This window comes from Dasypus novemcinctus, chromosome 20 (genome assembly GCF_030445035.2).
Source record: "Dasypus novemcinctus isolate mDasNov1 chromosome 20, mDasNov1.1.hap2, whole genome shotgun sequence".
In the NCBI taxonomy this organism is placed as follows: domain Eukaryota; kingdom Metazoa; phylum Chordata; class Mammalia; order Cingulata; family Dasypodidae; genus Dasypus; species Dasypus novemcinctus.
The window spans coordinates 34,563,859-34,573,597 of NC_080692.1; the positions used below are offsets into that span (position 1 = coordinate 34,563,859).

Here is a 9,739-nt window from a genome sequence, read left to right on the forward strand (position 1 = left end):
TCAACCTGGAGAAGTGTGTATCCGCAGGAACGTTAAATGGGAAAAAGAACAGAGATTAGTGTTTAATCACTAGTGTTGAAGGATGTGTTTGTACATCATCAAAGATCATAGGCCAATTTGGAGAAGTGAAAACGGTTCAAGTTCAGTATTCACTGGATCTTTTTTTTCCTGTGCAGTTCCATGACTTTGTGATAATAATAGCTGAGGTTTAATGCAACATTGATCTCCTAAAAGTCCTCTGCAGAATAAGTGCTCTAAGGTACCTACCACGTTGTATATTGCAAGAATAATTCAATGCCAAATTCTCATAAATTAATTTTGAATATAATGACATTTTTTCAAGCTAACAAAATAGTTTAATTCAACAAACAACTTTGAGAGTTTATGCTATGCTAGAACACTTACATTCTGATAACATTTCAAAGAAAATATGGGTGGGCAAAGATCTTCAGGTTGATATGCATTATTATTTTAATTTACTTTTCTTTATTTGGGTGAATGTACATTCCAGGTCCTTTTACAAAGGAAGGCCTGGAAATCCTTGGGCCTAAATCTCACATTCACAAATTGTCCCAATTTCATGCTTTTGATGTCTCCAGAAGAGGTTCTCTATATAAATAGATAGCTAGATAGAGTTGCACTAAGGGTGAAAAGAGAACTTGTGTTCTGATACCACTATGGTACACTATGAGTTGATATTTGTTTTTTTTCTGGGATTAGTTTATATTGACATTGTAAGATACTACATTGCAATTAAAAGAAATAAACCACATTTAAAAAATATCTCCTTTTAAAATGTCTTAATTTTTTAATGCATTGATACCCTTAAAAAAAAAAAAGGGAGGTGGCCTAGGCCTTTCTAGACCTCTGAGCTTAATTATCGATTTATCTTTAAATTGTGATAGTTTTAAGTAGCAACTGTATAAGCACCTAACTAACAAACCACTGTCTCCTACCCCTACTGTTTATGCTGCCAGCAGAACATTAGGCGCTTCTAAAGCAGGGGTTCTGTCTGCCTGCAGGTCTCAGCGACCTGCGTTTGCGGGGCTCCACCCCAGGCGTTCTGAATTAGACTCGCCAGGGCTGGGGCGTTTCAAAGGCCCTCTTCCTCCGCTCCTTCCCGCACTGCCCTCACTTTTGCCTCTGGGATTCCAACCTGAAGCTCCTGCTGGTGCCACAGTTAATCCGCATCACCACCAGCTGGTCACATCTGAAGGCCAGCCTGGGGGCCAGTCACTCTGGCCATGTCGATTCCCTGGGGCTGAAGTGTGACAAGTGCCCAACAAACAATTTAGAAAGGCAATTTGAGGGGGTTCTGCTCACCTAGAACTTTTGATCAAAAGACCTTCAATTGTTCCTCAAATTTCTTTTTGTGCTTTAATATTTAAAAATAACTAGGGAAGCGGATTTGGTTCAACCATAGAGCATCCACCTACCATATAGGAGGTCCAGGGTTCAAGCCCAGGGCCTCCTGACCTGTGTGGCGAGCTGGCCCACGCGCAGTGCTAACGCATGCAAGGAGTACTGTGCCATGCAGGGGTGTCCCCCACGTAGGGGAGCCCTATGTGCAAGGAGTGCGCCCTGTAAGGAGAGCCGCCCAATGCGGAAAAAAAAAGTGCAGCCTGCCCAGAGTGGCACAGCACACATGGAGAGCTGACACAACAAGATGACACAACAAAAAGAGACACAGATTCCCGGTACGACTGACAAGAATATAAGTGGATGCAGAAGAACACACAGCAAATGGACACAGAGAGCAGACAATTGGGCGGGGGGGGGGGGGGGGGGGGAGGGGAAGGAGAGACAAATAAATCTAAAAAAAATAAGTAAGTAAATGCTGAGTTTGAAAGTGTTAGGTTCAAAGGTTAGTTCTTACAAAGAATGTGACACAACATGCTTTTACAGGCAGTAAAACTTCACATAGCCCAAAGGTCAACTGACAGGATTCTTTCCCTCCATAAAAAGGCAATTATGAAGAAAATGAGTTTACAACACAGAAGCAACAGCAACAAATTCTGGGATGGGGGCTGAGGTTGGTACATATACTCTCCACTCGCTTATATCTTCTAATTCTTCATAGATGTTATTATGATAGCAGATGCTCTAGGGATGATCCTGAATCCCAGCAAAAGTCCTGAGCCATGAAATAAGTATTTAATTTTGTTCATCTTAACCTGAGAAACACAGAGAAAATGTCCAGGGATCAGGATATGTCCCCTGACCATCACCTATTTACCAGCTGACATTAACTTGGAATGTCTATGTCTATGGGGAGAGAAGAAGATATCCTCTGACTTCTTATCTCAGAAGTGCAGGTAGATACCTAAGGCATATTAAATAAAGCTATATTTCTCCTTTGAGGAGCTGTCGGAAGAATACTGGGACACAGCTCAAATTCAGGATAATCAAGGCCAAGAGGACTCTGGGTGTGAGTGGTGGCAAATGTGATGCTGTGTCTTAGTTTTCCTGAGCTGCTAGGATAAATACTGCGCAGTGGGGTGGCTTGAACAACAGGAATTTATTGGCTCATGGTTTTGAAGCTAGAAGTCCAAAAGTCAGGTGTTGGCAAGGAGGAGCTCTCTTCTGAAAGTCCGTACCATTTTGGGGCCGGTTCCTTGGCGTGAACCCCTTGCACGGGACATGGCGATGCCTCTCCTTTTTCTCGCCAGTTCCCGCTGATTTCCTGCTTCCGGTTCCTCTCTGTGTTTTTGTCTGATGATGTCTGAATTTCTTCAGAATTTCTTCAGAATTGGAGGAAAGGACTCCAATAATCTGGATTACTTGATTAATCCTCATTCGGTTGGGCCGCACATAACTAAAATAACATTTTTAAGAGATCCTACTTACAATGGGTTGAAATCCACAGGAATGTGGATTAAGATGAAAAAACATACCTAATTCAATCTACTGCATGCTGAAAAATACAAAGTACAGTTATAAAGGTTATAAATAAAAATACAAAATACAATTAACCGTCTTCCAGAAAGATAAGGCTGTTACAACTTTCCAAATGAATCAGAGTTTGAGATAATAATCAGATTGATTCAATGAAAAACCAATGTGGCCTTCTTTATCTGAAGATGAGAGTGGGAGAAGAAGGGCAATTGTATGTGGGGCCCTATGGTAGGACTGATTGCCCAGGCAGAGCTCCAACCCCCTCGAACGGTCCTCTACTCAAGAGATCTCTATTCTCCACATGACCTGGACTGGGGCAAGTTCCCACTCATTTATTTTCTCCTCCTGAATTATCCAGATGCTCGCCTTTTGGTCCATGCTTCAGCAACCGGTCGCTAGAATCCTTTCATTTCACGATCACATGAACTATCATTGCTACTTCCTATGAAAACCTGGCAAGCTGAATTCCCACTGGTGAAAGTCTATAATTAGCCCCTTGTGCAATCTGACCCCATTGGTTTTTCTGACGCATTTGACCTGCAGTGTGCCCTTTCTCTCAACCTTGAATATCTTTTCCACAGCTGGAGATGCCCCAGGCTGCACGCAGCCCTTCCTGTAGGAGTGGCCTTGCGTTTAAGACCAGATGGTACCGGCTGCATGCTGAGTGGGTCACAGGTTCTAACCACGCACAGATTCACAATGCTTTCAAAATACACAAGGGACCCGTGAGTGGCTAAAATCAGATGCAAGCATTTTTTCCCCTCTCCTATTTCTTTTTAAAAATGAGTTTATATTGGTGGTCTCTCAAGGAAACACTATAATTGGTCAGCCTGGGGTGGGGTGCGTTTGATGTGCTCCCAGATAACATCATGAGCTATTCACAGGAGAGGAAAGGCAGGGTATCCCCGCTGGGAGAATGGCAACCCTTGTTTCAAGTTGGGGAAGAGCCTGCGGTTCTTTCCCTGAGTTCAGGGGAAAGCGAACACACAATGTTCATTTCCTAAATACGGGATGTGCTGTGTGGCTAGCAGGTCATTTTCCACCATGTCACATCCTTCTGGATGAAGGCAGCAGGGACTAGGACAGGAAATGGCAAATTCTCAGAATAAGACAAAGCTTTCCCAGGGCAGCCATTGGTTCCCTGGAAGTATAAAACATGCACATCCAGAAACGGCCACACAGATTTTTCTTTTCGGGAGGCAGCCAAGTCAATGGTAAGTGTGGAGACTGAAGGGAGATTGTCTACATTAGAGCCATTGGGTCTTGTAATTCTGGGGTTAGATCCTTGCTCGATTATATATTCTGAGTGGCTTTTTCTCATTTCACTAAGAGGTGTCTTTACCTGGAAATTTACTGCTGGTGGGTTGGGTTATGGAGGCATGGAGATGAAATTAGAACCTAGAACTCTGGCGACCTGGGCTCCAGGCTGAGCTCTGAGGAATCAGCTGCAGCTAGAATGTGTCCATGCTACTGTTTCCTCATCTGTTTTTCATTGGGTTATTAAAAGAACCAATAGAGAAAACATTTGTGAAAATGCCTTTGTATGAAAGATGGTTTTATACATGACAATTAGTATTGAAATGGTCTACTCCTATGGCTTCGTTGCCCCTTTTAAGGATTTCCTAATAATTGGGAGGACAGTGGATATGAAGGTGAAACTGGCAAGTAGGCAGGATGTATTTTTACAGCAGCGCGGGCAGTTCTCTCTTTGTTGTTCATCTGCAACTGGCTTCAATTCAACTTGGTACAAGGTAGCCCTGGGTAAACTGTTGAAAAAATTTGGGGCGACTTTAATTCAACTGTCACTACTTAAAATAAAAATTAGGACACTTTAGTAACAAAGGGACACAGTGGCGTAATTTAATTTTAACTAAGTGTCCATCAAAGTGAGATTTCTGGAGATCTGATGAGTCTAAGTTACCTATTGAAGGAATAAACGATGCAAACCACCTCTTAGGGTTAATTCTAAGATAAGAGTCTGGAAGAATAACAAGCAGAAGAATTTTTTTCAGGCAAGCAAATAACTTAGTTTCATACATTTGACGAACAATCTGATTTTTGAGGTTTTGGTGACATCTCTTTTTTCACTTATAGTGAGTCAGAGAGAAACTGTTTTGAAAAACTTCGCATAACGAAAGAGCTTTGTAAACTGAACATCCACTTGTAAAGTGTGACCTTTTAAGCCTCAGTATTGGAGTAGCCTTCCAGCACCACCCCCCTCTCCTCGCTGAGCTGACCGACAGTGAAGTCCAGCCTAAGCGTTCCCTGGGAGAAAAGCACACGGCAGAATTACTCCTATATGCATGCGCGGGTATAAGGTCCTGAGAACGTGGGACGCGTCCAGGGTTACAGCCCTGGCTGTGGGCAACTTGACTCAGGACCCGTTTGCCCTTGTTTAGCAGAGCCGGTGTTTTTAGCTTCCGAGGACTCTCCGCGCGCACCGGGGACCCGAGGCGGGAGCGGCCGGCGGGCACGGAGCCACCCGGGCTGACGGCGCACGCTGCACCCCCGCAGGCCATGGAGAGGCCGGCGGCGCCCGCGGCCGCGCTGCGCCGCTTCCAGGGGCTGCTGCTGGACCGCCGCGGGCGGCTGCACGGCCAGGCGCTGCGCCTGCGCGCGGTGGCGCGGCGCCTCGAGCGCCTCCGCCGGCGCTCCCTGGTGGCCAACGTGGCGGGCAGCTCGCTGAGCGCCGCGGGCGCCGTGGCCGCCATCGTGGGGCTCTCGCTCAGCCCCGTCACCCTGGGGGCCTCGCTGCTGGCGTCGGCCGTGGGGCTCGGCATGGCCACGGCCGGGGGAGCCATCACCATCACGTCCGACCTCTCCCTGGTCTTCTGCAACGCCCGGGAGCTGCGGAGGGTGCAGGAGATCGCGGCCTCCTGCCAGGACCAGATGCGCGAGATGCTGAGCTGCCTCGAGTTCTTCTGCTGCTGGGAGGGCCGCGGGGACCGCCAGCTGCTGCAGTGCGGGAGGAACGCCTCCATGGCGCTGTACAACTCTGTCTACTTCATCGTCTTCTTCGGCTCCCGTGGCTTTCTCATCCCCAGGCGGGCCGAGGGCGCCACCAAGGTTAGCCAGGCCGTGCTGAGGGCCAAGATCCAGAAACTGGCCGAGAGCCTGGAGTCCTGCACCGGGGCCCTGGACGAACTCAGCGAGCAGCTGGAGTCCAGGGTGCAGCTCTGCACGACGTCCAGCCGTGGCCACGACCCCAAGGTCTCTGATGACCAGCCCGCAGGGCTCGTTTTCTGAGAACATCCTTTCCTTCCAACGACTAAGGCCAGAAACCATCCCCATGGGATGCTCCAGATTTGTAGCTCCCTCAGGAAAACACCAACTTGGGCTGGAAACTGACTGTGAAGGATGAGAAAAACTGTTTTTGAAGTGGGCGCACCCACACAGCCCCTGTTTACCCGTCACTGTGACATCCCGCCTGGGATTGAGTGCTCGGGACTTCCCACTTTTGTGATCCTAGTGGGGTATGTGAGTTGAACACGGTTTTCCCCTTTAGCAAACCTTTCAGTCTTCCCAGAGCTAAGCCAAGGTTGCTGGGTCCTCCTGTTTGAAGTTGTCGAGGTGTCCCTGCCCCTGCCCTGGTGGTCTGAGTTGAAGCTGGGGAGAGTCCGGAGACACCCCCAACTTCTGGGTCCTGCCCAAACCTCCCCAGGCTTTGCAACTTCTCAAAAAGCGGCCAGAGATTAGCTCGAAAACCTCTCTTCTAGAGTTTCTGGGTACAAAGAACCCCAGAATCTGGACCAACCAGACCCCCTGTGAACTTTGCAGGAGGACTGAAGCTTGGAGATGGCCCCTGAGCTGACCTGCCCTCCTCTCCCCTCCCCACTCACAGGTCCAGCCTGGGTGTAGTGGACTTTCAAGTCCAGACCTCCGGGCATCTGATAGGGGAGAAAACCCTAAGTGGTCATCCAAGTCCTGCCCGCTTGAATGAAGAGGCCAAGAAAGATGAAGTGACTAACAGAGACATTTACTGATATAATATTGAGGAAAGGGCTCTGGCTTTTGAGTTGGCCAGCCTGGGGCTTACAGCAGGCTCTCCCACCTACTGTGTGGCCTTGGCCACTCAATTTCACTGAAACTTGGTTGATAAAACCTTGCCCTGTTGTGAGGTGTTAAATGAGATCAAGTGCCATTCACAGGGTCTGGCACACAAAGTGTGGTTCCTGTATCGGCAACATTAGCATCACCTGGGAACCGACCCAACCCACTGCTGACGGAATCAGAAACTCCGGGAGTGGGGCCCAGCAACCTGTTTTTTTTTTTTTTTAATTTTTAAAAATTTTTGGTCTTTATTTATTTTTTTAATGTTACATTAAAAAAATATGAGGTCCCCGTATACCCCCTACCCCCCTCATCCCACCCCTCCCCCCATAACAACAACCTCCTCCATCATCATGAGACATTCATTGCATTTGGTGAGTACACCTCTGAGCACCGCTGCACCTCATGGTCAATGGTCCCACACTCTCCCACAGTCCACCCAGTGGGCCATGGGAAGACATACAATGTCCAGCAATCTGTTCTTAAACAAGACCTCCAGGTGATTCTGATGTACACTAAAGGTTTGAGAACCACTGCAACAAATGTTGGTTTCTGCTCTCCTCAAAGAGCCTTCGCTAAGCCTTATGGACTTTCCAGGGGATCCATGGTCTTCAGAGTCACACAGAACAACAAATTGCACCCCAGAACCAAAAGAAAGAATGTGTGTGTGTGTGTCTGTTGTTTGCTGGTCAGTGCATCCTGAGGACCATTTCAACACCATGTGAGCTGAGGGATGTAACATAATAAGCCCTTTAGAGGGCAGTGTTGCCCTCTTGTTGTGGAAACTGGTACCGAAAGGAAGGTGAACTTGCTAAAACTGACCTTTCTCTATTACCTTCTCCGAAAATTGTCAGCCCACATATTTTTAATTTATTTTAAGCTTGTTATTTAATTATTGCATTTAATTTTATTAAGGCATCACATTTATAAAATAATAGGAACAGTGAATTTCTGAATAGGAGACTACTGCCGCTCTCTCCTAAAGATGAGGTTGCATTTGGCTGTGTAAGGTGGGAGTAGAGCTGGAAATAGCATTGCTATCCTTGAAAGGCTATCCCCTTCAGATGGGAAATTTTTTTCCCCCAGTGTTTTAAATGACCCTTTTAAGGAAGTTGGGGAGTTCTGAACAGAGAGACCAGAAGTCAAGCTTAAGTTTGTAAATAGAGCCTGGAATTGTGGGCTATGTAAATGAGGCAAACATATTTATCCTGAAGGTACTTTGCCTTCAGGATAACACTTGATCTGCAAAGAACCTATTTAGTGAAGAAGAAGGAAAAAAGCAAAACACAGAAACAATTAGAGGTATGTGAAGGAAACGTTTAGACCTTGGAAGCCTGCTGTCCTTTGAAGGTATGTCCAATGGGTGGTAGACAAAATAGCTTGTACTTTTGTGGTGATGTGTTGCCATCTCTAAGCCATTTCTGTAAGCCATCTCTAAGAAAATGCTTATATTCTCTTTGATTTCCATTTCTACAACTTTAATACTGAAATTAATACTGTATTGGGACCACATACACACACAAACTTGGCTGTATTTTTAAATTATTTATTATACATAAATTTACCCAAACTTTCCAGTTTCAGTGCTGGGGAAAGGTTGTTGGTTTTTCTATATTTTAATTTTCCCTATAAATTGCAATCGATCTGTATCCTGGTTTATTCTGAAGTTGACATTGTTCTCTCTTTAAACTGGTATCATTTCCTGGACTACCTTGTAAAAACACTAGAATTTTAGATCTCCAGAATGTATAGCATTATTGTCATTCGTGTTTTTATGTCATAAAGGTACCATTATATCTTAATTCCATCTTTTATTAAGGTTTAAGTTTGACTTATATTCTTCCAGTGTCTGAGCTATTTCCTAGAAATAAATTGGACTTTCGGAGGCAGTAGCAAACTTTTCCTATCATTAGAGCATTTTGATTTGTATCCAAGTCCTAACTTCTGATATTTGAATTTCAGCCTCCGAATTTACATCTAAGGAAGAGTGTCTCTTTTAAAACAATACTTTGCACATAATAGGAGATCAATGAATTCTTTTGAATAATTGAATTACCTGCATAGCTATGTTAATAGGAATTTGTTGCTAATGAAAGGCCATCTCTCCTTCTATGTGTCTATGAAGCTTGGCACCTCTACCAGGATTTCTCAAGTTCAGTTAAATTGATACTAGAGACAAATATTTATTTCTTTTGTGGGAATGTGAACAAGATGTTTCCTTAAGGCCTTCGTTCTATAAACTAACAGGTTGAAAATGGTATGTTGTAACGAGAAGAAGGGAGAGGGGTATTTAGATTACAAGCATAATTCAGAAAAATGTTGGAGTTTGAAAAATAAATATGTTCGTATTAAATGTTCAAGTGTCTCTCTTTGTTTTTTTGTGTTTGCAATCATTAGAATTGTTTTCTTTCACAACTAAGGAAGTCCATTTGGTTCTACATTTAAAGGATTCAATAAATCTACATACTGCCCCATTAAAAAAATAATCCTTAGCAAATATTCTCATGCTAAATGCTTTGATGAAGGGAAGCGGGATTGGCCCAGTGGTTAGGGAGTTCGTCAACCACATGGGAGGTCCGCGGTTCAAACCCCGGGCCTCCTTGACCCGTGTGGAGCTGGCCCATGTGCAGTGCTGATGCGCGCAAGGAGTGTCCTGCCACGCAGGGGTGTCCCCTGCGTAGGGGAGCCCTCGCACAAGGAGTGCGCCCTGTAAGGAGAGCCGCCCAGTGCGAAAGAAAATGCAGCCTGCCCAAGAATGGCGCCGCACACAGAGAGAGCTGACACAGCAAGATGA

General features: G+C 45.5%; 1 protein-coding gene across 1 annotated transcript; it reads left to right on the forward strand.

Annotated features, from left to right (window-relative positions):
- Window positions 1–4,047: 4,047 nt before the first annotated feature.
- APOLD1 (apolipoprotein L domain containing 1) lies at window positions 4,048–9,305 on the forward strand. The gene is made up of 2 exons (XM_012525865.2): window positions 4,048–4,109; window positions 4,990–9,305. Exon 2 carries the CDS (start codon window positions 5,413–5,415, stop codon window positions 6,139–6,141), a length of 729 nt encoding a protein of 242 aa, XP_012381319.1. The 5' UTR covers window positions 4,048–4,109; window positions 4,990–5,412; the 3' UTR covers window positions 6,142–9,305.
- The last annotated feature ends 434 nt before the right edge of the window (window positions 9,306–9,739 follow it).

What these genes read in the sequence shown, in the direction of transcription:
- APOLD1 (XM_012525865.2), top strand. Translation starts at nt 5,413, where the DNA reads ATGGAGAGGCCGGCGGCGCCCGCGGCCGCGCTGCGCCGCTTCCAGGGG.